The sequence below is a fragment of the Conger conger genome, chromosome 17 (genome assembly GCF_963514075.1).
Source record: "Conger conger chromosome 17, fConCon1.1, whole genome shotgun sequence".
NCBI lineage: Eukaryota > Metazoa > Chordata > Actinopteri > Anguilliformes > Congridae > Conger > Conger conger.
The window spans coordinates 19832219-19854517 of record NC_083776.1 but is presented as its reverse complement, the minus strand read 5'-3'; the positions used below and the strand labels follow the sequence as shown (position 1 = coordinate 19854517).

At 37.5% G+C, this 22299-nt stretch overlaps 1 protein-coding gene across 8 annotated transcripts; it reads right to left on the bottom strand.

Moving 5' to 3' along the window:
- Positions 1 to 26: 26 nt before the first annotated feature.
- On the bottom strand, positions 27 to 22090 carry LOC133116637 (lymphocyte function-associated antigen 3-like). 8 transcript variants are annotated; one of them, XM_061226444.1, is made up of 15 exons: positions 21652 to 22090; positions 18591 to 18869; positions 18156 to 18395; positions 17888 to 17992; positions 15483 to 15503; positions 14953 to 14997; positions 13744 to 13764; positions 13214 to 13258; positions 10300 to 10320; positions 4625 to 4669; positions 3426 to 3446; positions 2896 to 2940; positions 2493 to 2516; positions 1791 to 1832; positions 27 to 165 (listed from the first exon to the last, which is right to left on the bottom strand). In XM_061226444.1, the coding sequence occupies exons 1-14, from the start codon at positions 21734 to 21736 to the stop codon at positions 1798 to 1800; spliced, it is 1032 nt and encodes a 343-aa protein (XP_061082428.1). In that variant the 5' UTR covers positions 21737 to 22090; the 3' UTR covers positions 27 to 165; positions 1791 to 1797. The 8 variants fall into 8 exon arrangements, with proteins under 8 accessions (XP_061082428.1, XP_061082424.1, XP_061082425.1 ...); XM_061226440.1 differs by having other exon boundaries at positions 27 to 162; XM_061226441.1 differs by lacking the exons at positions 10300 to 10320; positions 13214 to 13258 and adding exons at positions 5155 to 5175; positions 8042 to 8086 and having other exon boundaries at positions 27 to 162.
- Positions 22091 to 22299: the final 209 nt, after the last annotated feature.

Genomic DNA, 22299 nt, shown 5'->3' with positions numbered 1-22299 from the left:
TATATATATATATATATATATATATATATATATATATATATATATATGAATGATCGATCTGTTGATCTGCCTGTTCAGCACCAGTCTACCCAGTATGATTGAAGTGTATCTGCTGCGATTTTTGGCCTTCAGCAGTTTTCCAGTGTCCCCTGGGAGCATGTCCTGCTGGGAGCAAATGCAGATATTATTTTACACATACAGTAATGAGACAATGGGCCCCAAGCGAGAACATTTTCATATTCTCATCTTAAATTTCTCTTACTCATATGTGCGTGCCAGATCAAACAAAATGAATGTGTCTGTAATAATACAGTATATACTGGTTCTGTAGCTGGGTTCCGTTGGATAGATGGCCCATAGGATTAACAGGAACAAGGGACGACTTGAGTGGGTAGACTGCGGTCATGTGTTTTTAGCAAAAGATAATATAAGATCAAATTTTTTTCGCTTCCAAAGCACTCCACTAAAATGTATTAAAATATTTGACGTGAAAAATAAGCAGTGCAGTTGCAGAATCTTGATTCATATTTGATCTGCAAGGCCTAGTTTGAAAGTTTGATTGGAGTTTGGTGTGCCAGGCGAGCTGCGCTGACATGCACTGCAAGGCTCTTGGTTACATGAGTTGTACGACAGGTATATAAATGTTGTTCCTACCCAAGAAAAAAAAAAATCTAAATGGTTCTCTTAAGAGATTTAAGCGTTTTAAGAACAAATCTGTTCTTAAAGAGTGGTTCTTGCAGGAGGCCCAATGATTTGGTCTTTACAAACATTCAAACTCAGCAATTGAAATGTTAGGCATCTTAAATGAAGCTAAAAAAAGTGATACACTTCTCTGAGGACCAGTCACAGGAGTGGATTATTAAGCAGCTTTCATATTCTACCAAAACTCTGCCTGGTTTCGATGGACTTCACTAGGAATTACTGTATAAACTTCAACATACTGTAGAATATTGCCATCCATTAATGTAATAATCCAACAGAAATAGCTGATCTAAAGACAATAAATAAAAAAACATATTCTTAGAATGTAAGATTATTACTTAGATTAAGATTTTGGCACCCAAAGTGAAGTTTAAGATAACCAGTTGTCCAATTAGCCTTTGTTAACCACAGCTGCATCCAGGTGCGATCCCTCACATGGATGCGGGAGAGTTCAGACGTCAGTGGATCTCCTCACAAACACATTGCGACCTCGCAATTATGAGGCTCTATCTGCGTTCTGAGTCGTTTTGTGATATAGAGCTTCAAAGCTTTCACATCCTAACACAGCAAAACTGAAATGCAGGGCAGTTCTTCATAAATCAAAATGGCAGACACCCAAAACGTATTCAGAATGGACAATTTCAAAATCCTATCAAATTGGCCTATAAACAACATATTTATGACACTAATATGTAATTATGTTATGACAATTATTAGTTAGATTTAACACCCGTAAGCAGCCATTGGTGCAATGACAAAGCTTTAGCATGAGCGATAAAAGTGTGTTCCTCATTCATGAGAAGATGTGTGGAGGGGAAGGAAGTCTTTATGTCTTCCGTAGAAAGATAGCAAATCGTACCAAAGTAACTGACTGGTAGAAAAGTAACAAATGATTCAGTATTTGATGGGTGATTTATAGCTTATCTGGGAAGATAAATCTGTGTCAGGTGAAATAAACTGCATTCACACTTCAGACATGAAATGTACTCATTTCTATCACTCCATGCAAACAGTGTTGCTCATTTTCTACTTGAAAATGCTGGATGACATTCTAATTTGTTGAAGTAGAGGAGAAAGTATAGTTTTACCTTGTTACTAGTTTTCATAGGGGTTATCTCCAGCATCAGCACCTAAAGGGTAAACCGGGTCATGATAATGTTCAATACATGTTTTTCTTCTGCAAGCTGTGAGAATATGCATGAGGTACAACTTGTCCACAGATCATTTCCCATTTACAGTAGTTCTGCCTTTTTTGCCAAATTCTTTATGATGTGTATAGGCTGCTCTGTCATAAAAGGTCAGGGGTGTTCGGTCTCAACCAAAAAGAGCCGGCTCGAGTGCAGGTTTGGTACAGGCCGGCACTACAATTCCTGATTATAATTATCAAGATATTGATTGAAGACCAGGATTAGAACCTGCATACATTACATTACATTACATGGCATTTAGCAGACGCTCTTATCCAGAGCGACGTACAACGAAGTGCAAATCAAACACAAGTATAGGTGTGAAGAGGACCTGAGAGGACAGTACAGTTCCCGAGTCCTAGTGTAAACATTCAGATAATCAGAACCCTTGAAGAGTACAATCAACTTCCAAACTAGCATACCACAGTTGGCAGCTAGAATACCCTGAGTACAACAATACAACAGCCAAAAAAAACCAAAAAAAAAACTATTGGCACAGTACTTACTACCACTACAGACTAACAATATCAGTCATTTACTACTTGATCAGTGCTGGATGACACTAGTTTCATGAGTTGATATACGTGTAAAAAGAAGACTTACCATTATTTGCTTTTTCAGGGTCAGCTTGATTATGAGGAGGATAAAGAGTAAAATGGGTCATGATCACACTTGCATGAAAGGTAACCACCAATTTACAGTAGTTCTGCCTTTTTAATGTTAATATAAAGTCATCTTATTCACATGAACAGTAAAAATAAAAATTTCACTTTCAGACTTTCATTTGCATTCTGAAAAATACATCGCAATATTTATTCATGTAAAATATTTCTTTTACAACTAGTCCACAAATAATCACCATATTTATAGTGAAATAAACAGCATTCTAATTTCAGACTTGCATTGTTTCAACTTGCTATCACCACAGACTAACAATATCAGTCAATTGCGACTTGAATAGTGCTGGATCACACTTATTTCTTTGGAATTTAAAAAGAGGATTTACCTTTTGACTCCTCTGCACGCCCATCTTTCGCTCCTGTATTTTCATCTAAAGAGTAAAAGGGTCATGATCATTTAAATATGACTTTGCCATTTTCCTTCTGCAAGCTGTCAGAACACTAGCATGAAAGGTACAACTAGTCCACAATCCAGTTTTGAATCTTGCCAAGCTGATTTACAGATTGGGCATTCATTACACATGCTATGGGACAAAGGTACAGTTAGCCTGCTATTGTGGGGTAAACATGGCTCTGTATGCTGCATCTGACTGGTGGAGATCAAAAGTAGTCATTTACTGTACAACTATAGCCAGAACAGTAAAATACTTATTCTGCATCATGAAACTGAAATGTCATATGAAACATGCCACTGATGCTTTCCCTGTAAAAATTGCATTCGTCTGTGACCGTTATCATTGTGGGTGTCTGCCTGAATACTCCAGGAGTATGAAGAGTACACTGAATAAATAATGATTTATCAATACATGAATCTGCACTGCATCATGCAGCCACTGTAATGTCTGGAGGGCTTTACCTCCAGTCTTCTTTATGCACGCTGCAGGAAAAAAATAACGTCATTACACGACAATGTCGATGCATGCATTTCATAAAATTTAAGCTGATCTCCCAAATGGGTTTCTAGGCAATTCAATTTGACCTTTCATGTTACAAATACAGTAAGATATGTAATGTATGCAAGTTTGAAGCCCCTCACCTAAAAGAAGTCACAGGGAACAATGTACAACTCACATACCCTTTCTGATAAGGTCTAGGAAACCGAAATCTATGAATTATTTGCTGATGTGTCGTTTTCTTTTTTTTTTTTTTTTACTTCATTTCTTATTTTCATAAATTTGTTTTCTGATTTTTTCCCTTTTTTCTCCCAAGTATTCTCCCAAGTATTCTCCCAAGTATTCTCCCAAGTATTCTCCCAAGTATTGGAATGGTCCAATACTTTTGCATTCATAAATATTTTTGTCATTATGGTCATAACTAACCGAGTTATTTGTTTAAACTAAAAGTAAAAGATGAAAGATGACATTCTCATAGAGAATTGTCACATCACACCAACAGCAGCAACAGAGAAACTGGCCAATACTCAATAAATTAGCACTTTGATCTAACATTCTAATATATCTTCTGACAGTACATACAGTGGGCTCAAAAATGATTGGCACCCCTGACAGAAAATGAACAAACAATACTCAAAAAAATTACAAATATATTTATAGACAAACTTGAAATACCAACATGTGATAGATACTGTGCTATATTAATGTTTCAATGGAACCAACAAAAATCATTTACTGATTTAATTAAAAATCAATTTCCTCCAAATAGGACGACTTTTCATTGGCAACAGTATTAAACCAACCAACAATATAAAATATTAAGAAGAGCTCTTTTATTTCAATGAGTTAAATTGAAACAATGTCTTCTAGTGCTCATGGACTGATAGCCCTACTGGTAGGCAATATTACCCCGGCTTGTATTTGGGGGCCGGCCTTTATTTGTCCGAATCGGCCACGCCCCCGGCTATTATCCGAGGCCCGGCTTCAAATAGAATCCCGGACACAATTTGAGGATTTACTGTATGTTGAAATAAACAACATTAGAATTTCAGACTTGCATTGTTTCTACTTGCTACCACCACATACTAACAATATCAGTCAATTGTGAGTTGAATAGTGCTGGATCACACTTATTTCTTTGGAATTTAAAAAGAGGATTTACCTTTTGACTCCTCTGCACGCCCATCTTTCGCTCCTGTATTTTCATCTAAAGAGTAAAAGGGTCATGATCATTTAAATATGACTTTGCCATTTTCCTTCTGCAAGCTGTCAGAACACTAGCATGAAAGGTACAACTAGTCCACAATCCAGTTTTGAATCTTGCCAAGCTGATTTACAGATTGGGCATTCATTACACATGCTATGGGACAAAGGTACAGTTAGCCTGCTATTGTGGGGTAAACATGGCTCTGTATGCTGCATCTGACTGGTGGAGATCAAAAGTAGTCATTTACTGTACAACTATAGCCAGAACAGTAAAATACTTATTCTGCATCATGAAACTGAAATGTCATATGAAACATGCCACTGATGCTTTCCCTGTAAAAATTGCATTCGTCTGTGACCGTTATCATTGTGGGTGTCTGCCTGAATACTCCAGGAGTATGAAGAGTACACTGAATAAATAATGATTTATCAATACATGAATCTGCACTGCATCATGCAGCCACTGTAATGTCTGGAGGGCTTTACCTCCAGTCTTCTTTATGCACGCTGCAGGAAAAAAATAACGTCATTACACGACAATGTCGATGCATGCATTTCATAAAATTTAAGCTGATCTCCCAAATGGGTTTCTAGGCAATTCAATTTGACCTTTCATGTTACAAATACAGTAAGATATGTAATGTATGCAAGTTTGAAGCCCCTCACCTAAAAGAAGTCACAGGGAACAATGTACAACTCACATACCCTTTCTGATAAGGTCTAGGAAACCGAAATCTATGAATTATTTGCTGATGTGTCGTTTTCTTTTTTTTTTTTTACTTCATTTCTTATTTTCATAAATTTGTTTTCTGATTTTTTCCCTTTTTTCTCCCAAGTATTCTCCCAAGTATTCTCCCAAGTATTCTCCCAAGTATTGGAATGGTCCAATACTTTTGCATTCATAAATATTTTTGTCATTATGGTCATAACTAACCGAGTTATTTGTTTAAACTAAAAGTAAAAGATGAAAGATGACATTCTCATAGAGAATTGTCACATCACACCAACAGCAGCAACAGAGAAACTGGCCAATACTCAATAAATTAGCACTTTGATCTAACATTCTAATATATCTTCTGACAGTACATACAGTGGGCTCAAAAATGATTGGCACCCCTGACAGAAAATGAACAAACAATACTCAAAAAAATTACAAATATATTTATAGACAAACTTGAAATACCAACATGTGATAGATACTGTGCTATATTAATGTTTCAATGGAACCAACAAAAATCATTTACTGATTTAATTAAAAATCAATTTCCTCCAAATAGGACGACTTTTCATTGGCAACAGTATTAAACCAACCAACAATATAAAATATTAAGAAGAGCTCTTTTATTTCAATGAGTTAAATCGAAACAATGTCTTCTAGTGCTCATGGACTGATAGCCCTACTGGTAGGCAATATTACCCCGGCTTGTATTTGGGGGCCGGCCTTTATTTGTCCGAATCGGCCACGCCCCCGGCTATTATCCGAGGCCCGGCTTCAAATAGAATCCCGGACACAATTTGAGGATTTACTGTATGTTGAAATAAACAACATTAGAATTTCAGACTTGCATTGTTTCTACTTGCTACCACCACATACTAACAATATCAGTCAATTGTGAGTTGAATAGTGCTGGATCACACTTATTTCTTTGGAATTTAAAAAGAGGATTTACCTTTTGACTCCTCTGCACGCCCATCTTTCGCTCCTGTATTTTCATCTAAAGAGTAAAAGGGTCATGATCATTTAAATATGACTTTGCCATTTTCCTTCTGCAAGCTGTCAGAACACTAGCATGAAAGGTACAACTAGTCCACAATCCAGTTTTGAATCTTGCCAAGCTGATTTACAGATTGGGCATTCATTACACATGCTATGGGACAAAGGTACAGTTAGCCTGCTATTGTGGGGTAAACATGGCTCTGTATGCTGCATCTGACTGGTGGAGATCAAAAGTAGTCATTTACTGTACAACTATAGCCAGAACAGTAAAATACTTATTCTGCATCATGAAACTGAAATGTCATATGAAACATGCCACTGATGCTTTCCCTGTAAAAATTGCATTCGTCTGTGACCGTTATCATTGTGGGTGTCTGCCTGAATACTCCAGGAGTATGAAGAGTACACTGAATAAATAATGATTTATCAATACATGAATCTGCACTGCATCATGCAGCCACTGTAATGTCTGGAGGGCTTTACCTCCAGTCTTCTTTATGCACGCTGCAGGAAAAAAATAACGTCATTACACGACAATGTCGATGCATGCATTTCATAAAATTTAAGCTGATCTCCCAAATGGGTTTTTAGGCAATTCAATTTGACCTTTCATGTTACAAATACAGTAAGATATGTAATGTATGCAAGTTTGAAGCCCCTCACCTAAAAGAAGTCACAGGGAACAATGTACAACTCACATACCCTTTCTGATAAGGTCTAGGAAACCGAAATCTATGAATTATTTGCTGATGTGTCGTTTTCTTTTTTTTTTTTTTACTTCATTTCTTATTTTCATAAATTTGTTTTCTGATTTTTTCCCTTTTTTCTCCCAAGTATTCTCCCAAGTATTCTCCCAAGTATTGGAATGGTCCAATACTTTTGCATTCATAAATATTTTTGTCATTATGGTCATAACTAACCGAGTTATTTGTTTAAACTAAAAGTAAAAGATGAAAGATGACATTCTCATAGAGAATTGTCACATCACACCAACAGCAGCAACAGAGAAACTGGCCAATACTCAATAAATTAGCACTTTGATCTAACATTCTAATATATCTTCTGACAGTACATACAGTGGGCTCAAAAATGATTGGCACCCCTGACAGAAAATGAACAAACAATACTCAAAAAAATTACAAATATATTTATAGACAAACTTGAAATACCAACATGTGATAGATACTGTGCTATATTAATGTTTCAATGGAACCAACAAAAATCATTTACTGATTTAATTAAAAATCAATTTCCTCCAAATAGGACGACTTTTCATTGGCAACAGTATTAAACCAACCAACAATATAAAATATTAAGAAGAGCTCTTTTATTTCAATGAGTTAAATCGAAACAATGTCTTCTAGTGCTCATGGACTGATAGCCCTACTGGTAGGCAATATTACCCCGGCTTGTATTTGGGGGCCGGCCTTTATTTGTCCGAATCGGCCACGCCCCCGGCTATTATCCGAGGCCCGGCTTCAAATAGAATCCCGGACACAATTTGAGGATTTACTGTATGTTGAAATAAACAACATTAGAATTTCAGACTTGCATTGTTTCTACTTGCTACCACCACATACTAACAATATCAGTCAATTGTGAGTTGAATAGTGCTGGATCACACTTATTTCTTTGGAATTTAAAAAGAGGATTTACCTTTTGACTCCTCTGCACGCCCATCTTTCGCTCCTGTATTTTCATCTAAAGAGTAAAAGGGTCATGATCATTTAAATATGACTTTGCCATTTTCCTTCTGCAAGCTGTCAGAACACTAGCATGAAAGGTACAACTAGTCCACAATCCAGTTTTGAATCTTGCCAAGCTGATTTACAGATTGGGCATTCATTACACATGCTATGGGACAAAGGTACAGTTAGCCTGCTATTGTGGGGTAAACATGGCTCTGTATGCTGCATCTGACTGGTGGAGATCAAAAGTAGTCATTTACTGTACAACTATAGCCAGAACAGTAAAATACTTATTCTGCATCATGAAACTGAAATGTCATATGAAACATGCCACTGATGCTTTCCCTGTAAAAATTGCATTCGTCTGTGACCGTTATCATTGTGGGTGTCTGCCTGAATACTCCAGGAGTATGAAGAGTACACTGAATAAATAATGATTTATCAATACATGAATCTGCACTGCATCATGCAGCCACTGTAATGTCTGGAGGGCTTTACCTCCAGTCTTCTTTATGCACGCTGCAGGAAAAAAATAACGTCATTACACGACAATGTCGATGCATGCATTTCATAAAATTTAAGCTGATCTCCCAAATGGGTTTCTAGGCAATTCAATTTGACCTTTCATGTTACAAATACAGTAAGATATGTAATGTATGCAAGTTTGAAGCCCCTCACCTAAAATAAGTCACAGGGAACAATGTACAACTCACATACCCTTTCTGATAAGGTCTAGGAAACCGAAATCTATGAATTACTTGCTGATGTGTCGTTTTCTTTTTTTTTTTTTTTACTTCATTTCTTATTTTCATAAATTTGTTTTCTGATTTTTTCCCTTTTTTCTCCCAAGTATTCTCCCAAGTATTCTCCCAAGTATTCTCCCAAGTATTCTCCCAAGTATTGGAATGGTCCAATACTTTTGCATTCATAAATATTTTTGTCATTATGGTCATAACTAACCGAGTTATTTGTTTAAACTAAAAGTAAAAGATGAAAGATGACATTCTCATAGAGAATTGTCACATCACACCAACAGCAGCAACAGAGAAACTGGCCAATACTCAATAAATTAGCACTTTGATCTAACATTCTAATATATCTTCTGACAGTACATACAGTGGGCTCAAAAATGATTGGCACCCCTGACAGAAAATGAACAAACAATACTCAAAAAAATTACAAATATATTTATAGACAAACTTGAAATACCAACATGTGATAGATACTGTGCTATATTAATGTTTCAATGGAACCAACAAAAATCATTTACTGATTTAATTAAAAATCAATTTCCTCCAAATAGGACGACTTTTCATTGGCAACAGTATTAAACCAACCAACAATATAAAATATTAAGAAGAGCTCTTTTATTTCAATGAGTTAAATCGAAACAATGTCTTCTAGTGCTCATGGACTGATAGCCCTACTGGTAGGCAATATTACCCCGGCTTGTATTTGGGGGCCGGCCTTTATTTGTCCGAATCGGCCACGCCCCCGGCTATTATCCGAGGCCCGGCTTCAAATAGAATCCCGGACACAATTTGAGGATTTACTGTATGTTGAAATAAACAACATTAGAATTTCAGACTTGCATTGTTTCTACTTGCTACCACCACATACTAACAATATCAGTCAATTGTGAGTTGAATAGTGCTGGATCACACTTATTTCTTTGGAATTTAAAAAGAGGATTTACCTTTTGACTCCTCTGCACGCCCATCTTTCGCTCCTGTATTTTCATCTAAAGAGTAAAAGGGTCATGATCATTTAAATATGACTTTGCCATTTTCCTTCTGCAAGCTGTCAGAACACTAGCATGAAAGGTACAACTAGTCCACAATCCAGTTTTGAATCTTGCCAAGCTGATTTACAGATTGGGCATTCATTACACATGCTATGGGACAAAGGTACAGTTAGCCTGCTATTGTGGGGTAAACATGGCTCTGTATGCTGCATCTGACTGGTGGAGATCAAAAGTAGTCATTTACTGTACAACTATAGCCAGAACAGTAAAATACTTATTCTTCATCATGAAACTGAAATGTCATATGAAACATGCCACTGATGCTTTCCCTGTAAAAATTGCATTCGTCTGTGACCGTTATCATTGTGGGTGTCTGCCTGAATACTCCAGGAGTATGAAGAGTACACTGAATAAATAATGATTTATCAATACATGAATCTGCACTGCATCATGCAGCCACTGTAATGTCTGGAGGGCTTTACCTCCAGTCTTCTTTATGCACGCTGCAGGAAAAAAATAACGTCATTACACGACAATGTCGATGCATGCATTTCATAAAATTTAAGCTGATCTCCCAAATGGGTTTCTAGGCAATTCAATTTGACCTTTCATGTTACAAATACAGTAAGATATGTAATGTATGCAAGTTTGAAGCCCCTCACCTAAAAGAAGTCACAGGGAACAATGTACAACTCACATACCCTTTCTGATAAGGTCTAGGAAACCGAAATCTATGAATTATTTGCTGATGTGTCGTTTTCTTTTTTTTTTTTTTACTTCATTTCTTATTTTCATAAATTTGTTTTCTGATTTTTTCCCTTTTTTCTCCCAAGTATTCTCCCAAGTATTCTCCCAAGTATTCTCCCAAGTATTGGAATGGTCCAATACTTTTGCATTCATAAATATTTTTGTCATTATGGTCATAACTAACCGAGTTATTTGTTTAAACTAAAAGTAAAAGATGAAAGATGACATTCTCATAGAGAATTGTCACATCACACCAACAGCAGCAACAGAGAAACTGGCCAATACTCAATAAATTAGCACTTTGATCTAACATTCTAATATATCTTCTGACAGTACATACAGTGGGCTCAAAAATGATTGGCACCCCTGACAGAAAATGAACAAACAATACTCAAAAAAATTACAAATATATTTATAGACAAACTTGAAATACCAACATGTGATAGATACTGTGCTATATTAATGTTTCAATGGAACCAACAAAAATCATTTACTGATTTAATTAAAAATCAATTTCCTCCAAATAGGACGACTTTTCATTGGCAACAGTATTAAACCAACCAACAATATAAAATATTAAGAAGAGCTCTTTTATTTCAATGAGTTAAATCGAAACAATGTCTTCTAGTGCTCATGGACTGATAGCCCTACTGGTAGGCAATATTACCCCGGCTTGTATTTGGGGGCCGGCCTTTATTTGTCCGAATCGGCCACGCCCCCGGCTATTATCCGAGGCCCGGCTTCAAATAGAATCCCGGACACAATTTGAGGATTTACTGTATGTTGAAATAAACAACATTAGAATTTCAGACTTGCATTGTTTCTACTTGCTACCACCACATACTAACAATATCAGTCAATTGTGAGTTGAATAGTGCTGGATCACACTTATTTCTTTGGAATTTAAAAAGAGGATTTACCTTTTGACTCCTCTGCACGCCCATCTTTCGCTCCTGTATTTTCATCTAAAGAGTAAAAGGGTCATGATCATTTAAATATGACTTTGCCATTTTCCTTCTGCAAGCTGTCAGAACACTAGCATGAAAGGTACAACTAGTCCACAATCCAGTTTTGAATCTTGCCAAGCTGATTTACAGATTGGGCATTCATTACACATGCTATGGGACAAAGGTACAGTTAGCCTGCTATTGTGGGGTAAACATGGCTCTGTATGCTGCATCTGACTGGTGGAGATCAAAAGTAGTCATTTACTGTACAACTATAGCCAGAACAGTAAAATACTTATTCTGCATCATGAAACTGAAATGTCATATGAAACATGCCACTGATGCTTTCCCTGTAAAAATTGCATTCGTCTGTGACCGTTATCATTGTGGGTGTCTGCCTGAATACTCCAGGAGTATGAAGAGTACACTGAATAAATAATGATTTATCAATACATGAATCTGCACTGCATCATGCAGCCACTGTAATGTCTGGAGGGCTTTACCTCCAGTCTTCTTTATGCACGCTGCAGGAAAAAAATAACGTCATTACACGACAATGTCGATGCATGCATTTCATAAAATTTAAGCTGATCTCCCAAATGGGTTTCTAGGCAATTCAATTTGACCTTTCATGTTACAAATACAGTAAGATATGTAATGTATGCAAGTTTGAAGCCCCTCACCTAAAAGAAGTCACAGGGAACAATGTACAACTCACATACCCTTTCTGATAAGGTCTAGGAAACCGAAATCTATGAATTATTTGCTGATGTGTCGTTTTCTTTTTTTTTTTTTTTTACTTCATTTCTTATTTTCATAAATTTGTTTTCTGATTTTTTCCCTTTTTTCTCCCAAGTATTCTCCCAAGTATTCTCCCAAGTATTCTCCCAAGTATTCTCCCAAGTATTGGAATGGTCCAATACTTTTGCATTCATAAATATTTTTGTCATTATGGTCATAACTAACCGAGTTATTTGTTTAAACTAAAAGTAAAAGATGAAAGATGACATTCTCATAGAGAATTGTCACATCACACCAACAGCAGCAACAGAGAAACTGGCCAATACTCAATAAATTAGCACTTTGATCTAACATTCTAATATATCTTCTGACAGTACATACAGTGGGCTCAAAAATGATTGGCACCCCTGACAGAAAATGAACAAACAATACTCAAAAAAATTACAAATATATTTATAGACAAACTTGAAATACCAACATGTGATAGATACTGTGCTATATTAATGTTTCAATGGAACCAACAAAAATCATTTACTGATTTAATTAAAAATCAATTTCCTCCAAATAGGACGACTTTTCATTGGCAACAGTATTAAACCAACCAACAATATAAAATATTAAGAAGAGCTCTTTTATTTCAATGAGTTAAATCGAAACAATGTCTTCTAGTGCTCATGGACTGATAGCCCTACTGGTAGGCAATATTACCCCGGCTTGTATTTGGGGGCCGGCCTTTATTTGTCCGAATCGGCCACGCCCCCGGCTATTATCCGAGGCCCGGCTTCAAATAGAATCCCGGACACAATTTGAGGATTTACTGTATGTTGAAATAAACAACATTAGAATTTCAGACTTGCATTGTTTCTACTTGCTACCACCACATACTAACAATATCAGTCAATTGTGAGTTGAATAGTGCTGGATCACACTTATTTCTTTGGAATTTAAAAAGAGGATTTACCTTTTGACTCCTCTGCACGCCCATCTTTCGCTCCTGTATTTTCATCTAAAGAGTAAAAGGGTCATGATCATTTAAATATGACTTTGCCATTTTCCTTCTGCAAGCTGTCAGAACACTAGCATGAAAGGTACAACTAGTCCACAATCCAGTTTTGAATCTTGCCAAGCTGATTTACAGATTGGGCATTCATTGCACATGCTATGGGACAAAGGTACAGTTAGCCTGCTATTGTGGGGTAAACATGGCTCTGTATGCTGCATCTGACTGGTGGAGATCAAAAGTAGTCATTTACTGTACAACTATAGCCAGAACAGTAAAATACTTATTCTGCATCATGAAACTGAAATGTCATATGAAACATGCCACTGATGCTTTCCCTGTAAAAATTGCATTCGTCTGTGACCGTTATCATTGTGGGTGTCTGCCTGAATACTCCAGGAGTATGAAGAGTACACTGAATAAATAATGATTTATCAATACATGAATCTGCACTGCATCATGCAGCCACTGTAATGTCTGGAGGGCTTTACCTCCAGTCTTCTTTATGCACGCTGCAGGAAAAAAATAACGTCATTACACGACAATGTCGATGCATGCATTTCATAAAATTTAAGCTGATCTCCCAAATGGGTTTCTAGGCAATTCAATTTGACCTTTCATGTTACAAATACAGTAAGATATGTAATGTATGCAAGTTTGAAGCCCCTCACCTAAAAGAAGTCACAGGGAACAATGTACAACTCACATACCCTTTCTGATAAGGTCTAGGAAACCGAAATCTATGAATTATTTGCTGATGTGTCGTTTTCTTTTTTTTTTTTTTACTTCATTTCTTATTTTCATAAATTTGTTTTCTGATTTTTTCCCTTTTTTCTCCCAAGTATTCTCCCAAGTATTCTCCCAAGTATTCTCCCAAGTATTCTCCCAAGTATTCTCCCAAGTATTGGAATGGTCCAATACTTTTGCATTCATAAATATTTTTGTCATTATGGTCATAACTAACCGAGTTATTTGTTTAAACTAAAAGTAAAAGATGAAAGATGACATTCTCATAGAGAATTGTCACATCACACCAACAGCAGCAACAGAGAAACTGGCCAATACTCAATAAATTAGCACTTTGATCTAACATTCTAATATATCTTCTGACAGTACATACAGTGGGCTCAAAAATGATTGGCACCCCTGACAGAAAATGAACAAACAATACTCAAAAAAATTACAAATATATTTATAGACAAACTTGAAATACCAACATGTGATAGATACTGTGCTATATTAATGTTTCAATGGAACCAACAAAAATCATTTACTGATTTAATTAAAAATCAATTTCCTCCAAATAGGACGACTTTTCATTGGCAACAGTATTAAACCAACCAACAATATAAAATATTAAGAAGAGCTCTTTTATTTCAATGAGTTAAATCGAAACAATGTCTTCTAGTGCTCATGGACTGATAGCCCTACTGGTAGGCAATATTACCCCGGCTTGTATTTGGGGGCCGGCCTTTATTTGTCCGAATCGGCCACGCCCCCGGCTATTATCCGAGGCCCGGCTTCAAATAGAATCCCGGACACAATTTGAGGATTTACTGTATGTTGAAATAAACAACATTAGAATTTCAGACTTGCATTGTTTCTACTTGCTACCACCACATACTAACAATATCAGTCAATTGTGAGTTGATTGGTGCTGGATCACACTTATTTCTTTGGAATTTAAAAAGAGGATTTACCTTTTGACTCCTCTGCACGCCCATCTTTCGCTCCTGTATTTTCATCTAAAGAGTAAAAGGGTCATGATCATTTAAATATGACTTTGCCATTTTCCTTCTGCAAGCTGTCAGAACACTAGCATGAAAGGTACAACTAGTCCACAATCCAGTTTTGAATCTTGCCAAGCTGATTTACAGATTGGGCATTCATTACACATGCTATGGGACAAAGGTACAGTTAGCCTGCTATTGTGGGGTAAACATGGCTCTGTATGCTGCATCTGACTGGTGGAGATCAAAAGTAGTCATTTACTGTACAACTATAGCCAGAACAGTAAAATACTTATTCTGCATCATGAAACTGAAATGTCATATGAAACATGCCACTGATGCTTTCCCTGTAAAAATTGCATTCGTCTGTGACCGTTATTATTGTGGGTGTCTGCCTGACTACTCCAGGAGTATGAAGAGTACACTGAATACATAATGATTTATCAATACATGAATCTGCACTGCATCATGCAGCCACTGTAATGTCTGGAGGGCTTTACCTCCAGTCTTCTTTATGCACGCTGCAGGAAAAAAATAACGTCATTACACGACAATGTCGATGCATGCATTTCATAAAATTTAAGCTGATCTCCCAAATGGGTTTCTAGGCAATTCAATTTGACCTTTCATGTTACAAATACAGTAAGATATGTAATGTATGCAAGTTTGAAGCCCCTCACCTAAAAGAAGTCACAGGGAACAATGTACAACTCACATACCCTTTCTGATAAGGTCTAGGAAACCGAAATCTATGAATTATTTGCTGATCGTTTTCTTTTTTTTTTTTCTACTTCATTTCTTATTTTCATAAATTTGTTTTCTGATTTTTTCCCTTTTTTCTCCCAAGTATTCTCCCAAGTATTCTCCCAAGTATTCTCCCAAGTATTGGAATGGTCCAATACTTTTGCATTCATAAATATTTTTGTCATTATGGTCATAACTAACCGAGTTATTTGTTTAAACTAAAAGTAAAAGATGAAAGATGACATTCTCATAGAGAATTGTCACATCACACCAACAGCAGCAACAGAGAAACTGGCCAATACTCAATACATTAGCACTTTGATCTAACATTCTAATATGTCTTCTGACAGTACATACAGTGGGCTCAAAAATGATTGGCACCCCTGACAGAAAATGAACAAACAATACTCAAAAAATATATATATATTTTTAAAGACAAACTTGAAATACCAACATGTGATAGATACTGTGCTATATTAATGTTTCAATGGAACCAACAAAAATCATTTACTGATTTAATTAAAAATCAATTTCCTCCAAATCAATGTTTCACAATTATTGGCACCCTTAAAGATTATTGTAAATAACACCTACCACAATTAAACCAGGTATTAAATTCCACTTATTTAAGTTTATCTATGTGTTAAGGAACTGTATTGAGTGATTACATCACTTCCTGTTTCACTAGGGTATAAAAATGAGGTAACACAAATGCAATATCCCTTTGTCATCCAACACCATGAAGAAAACTAAATAATTGGCAGTTCAAAAGAGGTGATGGTCGTAGACCTTCATAAACGTGGTAATGGCTACAAGAAAATTCACAAACGATTGAATATACCACTGAGCACTGTCAGAGCAATTATAAAAAAGTTCAAAAGATATGGAACTGTTGAAAATCTCATGCGTAGAGGATGCAACTGCATCTTGCCCCCCAGGATACTGAGGAGAATGGTGAGAGAAGCAACAAAATCCCCAAGGATCACAGTGAAAGAATTGCAGGCCTTGGTGACATCTTGGGGTGACCAGGTTTCAAAAAGCACCATCAGACGCCACCTCCATAACCACAGCCTCATTGGAAGGGTTGCCAGAAGAAAGCCTTTTCTGAGCACAAGACTCAGATGAAAGTGCTTGGAGTTTGCCAAACGTCATTTACATTATGACTGGAACAAGGTTCTCTGGTCAGATGAGACCAAAATTGAACGTTTTGGTCAGATACAGCATCGGTATGTTTGCGTAGGAACAGAGATGCATACAAGGAGAAGCACCTCATACCCACAGTGAAATATGGTCGTGGGTCAGTCATGTTTTGGGGCTGTTTTAATTCCAGAGGTCCAGGGGCACTGGTTAGGATTGATGGCATAATGAATTCCAGCAAGTATCAGGCAATTTTGGCTGAAAATCTGGTCCCCTCAAGATCCACACAGAAATGGTTCTGTGACAACAAAATCAACGTTCTGCAATGGCCATCTCAGTCACCAGACCTCAATCCAATCGAAAACCCGTGGGCTGAGTTGAAGACGTCAGTTGATAAGCACAAACCCAAGAATGTGAAGGATCTTGAAAGGATATTTAAAGAGGAATGGTCCAAAATCCGTCCAAATGTGTTCCTTAATCTTTTTTTTTTGATATTTTTTAGGCCTTTTTTCAGCTTTATTGGACAGTATAGTATAGAGAGACAGGAAGAATGGGAGCGAGAGAGAGGGGAAGACATGCGACAAATGTCAGACGGTCGGATTCGAACCGCCGACGTCGCAGCTCGCAATGAGCATGCGGTCAGTGCTCTACAGGCTGCGCCACCGAGACACCCATGTGTTCCTTAATCTTGTCAAAAATTACAGGAAGAGACTCCATGCTGTTATCCTTGCCAGAGGTGGTTGCACTAAGTACTGGGTGAAGGGTGCCAATAATTCTGAAACCTTGATTTTGTTGAAATTTATTTTTTATTAAATGATTGTTGTGATTTTGGTTGTTTCCATTGAAACATTAATAAAGTACAGTATTTGGCACATGTTGGTGTATTACCTTTCTCTATAATTACATTATTCTTTTTTTTTCTTTTTTTGTTTGTGCATTGCTGGTGAGGGGTGCCAATAATTCTTGAGCCCACTGTATCATTCCCACTGTGCATGTTGATTTATCGGGGGAGAAAAATACGTACGTGGTTTGTACTTCAATTTGTAAGCAAGTCCACCACACACAGCAGCAGCCAGCAGCAGTGCAGCACCACATATAATACCAGCTATAGTTCCAGGTGAATGTGTAGCTAAAAAATAAAAAAAATAATAAAAAAAACAATGTTCTGGGTACAATTCTCAATTATAAATAATCTAGTAGTAATCACAATGACTGATAGACAAAACGCATGATATTACTCCATATAAAAGCAAAAGGGGGGGGGGGTAAAAAATGGTATTTCATCTACTTACATGGAAATGGGATTAGTGGCTCACCCAGAGCAGAGGACACGGGGTTGCTATATTTACAGGTGTAACTGCTATCATACACTCCATCGAGCTGAACGGTCAGGCTGCTACTGGAGGACGGCAATTCAACAACATCCTTTATCCATGCATAACGACCATCAGTGGTGTTCTCACCCTTACAGTGCAAAGTGCACTCGGTTTTGGTATCGCACTCTTTAGCAGTGTTCGGTGGGGAAACACGTCCTGTTGGTCAAGCAAAGCACAATTTAATAGTGGATTATCAAAGTGATCGTCTTCACCCCATTACCTTTTATTGCGCTAATCCTTAGAAGGCTACCGATTTAAGCATGTACATATTCAGTGTATGAATTTTGTACTTGATTTACAGAGCTGACGTTGAATAGAATGATGATACGCAGGTTCAGAAGGTGTACTTACCGATTACGCGGAGCTCTGATGTCTTTGAAGCTTGTTTGCCATTTATTTCAGCCAAATATATTCCACTGAAACTTGCTGTTAAGTCTTTCAATGTCATTGTTCCGGTTCCTGTATCCAGTGTTGTGCGACCTTTGAATTCGCGATAACATTCAATGGGGCCCTCCTCCCATTCGGCTGCTTTGTCATCCCCCTGTTTCCATACGACCCGTTTGAGTGTCCCAGAGAATGGCTCTGGGAATAAAACTATTTCTCCTCCAAGCAGTGCATAGATCGTCTTATCTAAAGAAAGGGGTTATATCAGGTAACATTAAAAACATTTTGGTAACAGGAAATACATGTCGCTATACATTTGCAGCAGTCCTCCAATTTCTTTAAAGGTGAAGCGCTTCAAAACCTCATTGTCAAATCTTAATACTTTTCCTTTTCCACCGTGTGAAGAACTGTGTCATGGGAGACACTTCCACAAACAGATTAAGCTGTCAGAGAGTGAGTTCTTGTGTATAGCTGATTTTGGCTATATATTTTAAACAGACATTAATTAGTAGGCCTATTATCAGGATTCCAAAAAAAGTACCCCAACGTACCTCAAGTGATCTACAAGTGATACAACTCAATTTGAGGTAATATTAGATTCTAATTTCAGATTTTTCCTCCATCTTCCATCACAAGCCACACTCGCATGCAAGGGGTCAGACAAATATAATACAGCTAAATAAGACAACGGGTTATAGGCAAGCACATTTCATTAGGCCAATGGATCATTATAAAGCATACATGTACACAGGTGACTATCTTAATTGCACTAGCCCCAGAGTCCATGGCCACAATTCAATGGCACTGGATTTGCCCATGGCATAACCTGAGCCATTTTCGTTCAGCCGCTTTATAGACCGAGGAATGAATAATAAGTTCCACAGCCTGTTGCATCTAATCTGTGAGACCCAGCAAGTAGAACAAGCTCTGGCTAATGACGTATTAGGATATAGGTTGAGGATGTATGAGGGAAGGAGGCATAAGCTAGGCCTACATCGTGCCCAGATGAGCACAGAACACATCCTGTCATGAAGAACCAATGAACCTCAAAACTCAAGACACAATTCAGCATCAAATTAAAGCAAGGTCAAAAATGTATTTTAGGAATTGTGTCATATCGGGCAGCTATATTAAATGAAGCTCTAATCTTTCAATTCTAATCTTCTTACTATAAAGGACAGTTGCACGCTTATAAATTACCACCATTGTACTTTTTTGTCATGATACATGCACCATTGTAAGTAGGCTACTGTAGTTAAAGTGGCTGCTTATCCTGGTGCTGCTGTCACGAATTAAATGTGGTATTAAATATGTTTGGCTGTTTTTCAGATTGGCCCAGTTACCGCTATATGTCCGCACGAAACGGTCAAATCACTGGAGTGTTTGTACGTTATCGCAAAAACAACCCCAGTAGCCTAACCTAAACCATACCTCAAGCGACCTACGCTATGGTGTTTCCGATGAGAGATTCGCATGTCTCTCGTGGCACAACCCCGATATAATCCATTACTAGGGAGGACAACCGAAAAATGTATTTCCGGAAATCAACATGAATATTATGATTATCTCAGTTTAACCTTAAATTAACGTGTGGTGGACAATAATTCTGCTTAGGTTGAGACAAAATGACTGTTTTTGTGGCTTTTAAGCGCTCATTTTACCAGCATTCCATCAATGTTAAATGCTGGACCCCGACGGCACCGAAAAACAGGCAGATTTCACTGCCATTCCATTCTTTACGTATATGGAGCTCGAAAATGGTGACACAACAATAGCTTTTGCTGGTTTACTTCACGCGCTCATACATGGCAGTTGGTGGCAGTTCGAACTGTCAAAAGTGTGACTGGAGCCAGGTCAATATTTTTGCTGGGTACTCGGTATGTCCAGCCTTATAAGTCTAAAGTCCCTGGTTACTTTTTCATAGTTTCAATGGATTTTGACAATAGACATGTCAGACTTCAATCATGTTAACGCTCTCGAGCGTGCGTCAAAGTTTAGGTAGCAAATAACAGTGCTGTATCCTTCTGACGTCATTTACATAGCTACAGAACTGTCCGATCACGCCGAATCACTGATAGAAACAAGATGAATTAATGACGATTCAGAAAATGTATAACTTTTAAAGATTTAAATAAATCCTATGGTGGGACTCTTGCCAATTATGGACGGTACGACAGAAAATTCCGGTGCCGTCGAACTTAATCGAATGCTTTTATTTATATCGTTCGAATGACCAAGTGCCGTTAAAAAGCAAATTGTATGGCTTTGTGCTATTCGCGTATGCTAGCTACATCATGCTAACATCGTACAGGGACCAGTAAAGGCTTAGAACACACTAGCACTTAGTTATTGTAAGTTTGATCACCTCTACTGTAAAGTAAAAAAGTGGACAAATTACGTTTTCTGTGAGAAACCTATTGGCGAGCTCACGTGCACACACAGCGGTCTACATTCTAAAGCTCCACTTTGCCCTCCCTTACCATTACTGCTTAAGATAATGCGAAACCATTTCCCTGTGAATAATGAATTTGACTCGTTCCCCGTGCGAGGGAGAAGTACACTGGTGTGTTTTTCAAAACGTAGCCTATGTTTTGACATACTACAACCAAACAAATTAGCACATTATCAACTGCGAATTTAGCTAAATTAAAGAGCCTCGTTGCTCGATGGCTAGAAACAAGCAGGGAACGCCAGGATAGCTACCCAAACTCAAAGTTTGCCTCTATTGTTTGACTATTTTACATACAACAAGTTACAGTATGTCGGGAAAGGGAGTGTCCTCCATTGTCAACCTATTGCTAATTTAGCTAGCATTGCTACATAGTTATGCCTTACTGCATTACTTTACATTCTGCCTTATATCGTTTTAAAAGCTACAACATTACAGATGTGCTTTTTGTTCGCTGATATTTAAAAAATGTTTTAATTAAAAACGAGTGAACCTTGATGGTTATTCGCAGCATGAGCTACGTTCTGTAGCTTCAACACTAACGTTAGCTCGGCAAGCTACATTGGCAGTACAACTCACCTTCTGCTAGAATCGGTGATGTCAAAACACTCGTCAAGAGAACGACTTTCAGAAGTACATTAAACATCGCAGTTATTTCCCTCATTCACACTGCGAATTGATGTTATTATTAATACAATAAGCCAAGCCGATAGCCGTAGCTTTTCCACCCAGCGAACTAACTTCCTCTCAAGACCGATCGAGATCGAAACCGAAACTTAAAGCTTGCGGGGCTAAAAGTTGCCACGCAGTTAGAGCTAGGCAAATTGCTTCTTTATCTGTGAAAATTAAAATGAAAACTTTCGCTCGCTCAAATTGTTAAAGTTCCAGCTATTTAACATTGTATAAAAAGGATAAATTCTTCAATACGTGCCTAATTACATTCGGCGCAATCCCGCATTGCGAATAAACAAACGGTAGTTTTGAGTTCAGCCTATGTCACAGACATGCGTATTTTTAGGTAGAGGTACATCTCCTTCTTCTTGTTTTTTTGTAGGCTCTAACCCAATTTTATGTGCATACCGCCACCTACCGTACCGGAGTATGTGGAACAGGACTCCAGGTTTTTATTAAAAGCATACGGGGAGAACGTGTAAAGTCCACACAGAGAGGCCCCGGCCGACCGGGATTCGAACTCAGGCCTAAAAATCAAACCTCCATCTTAAAATT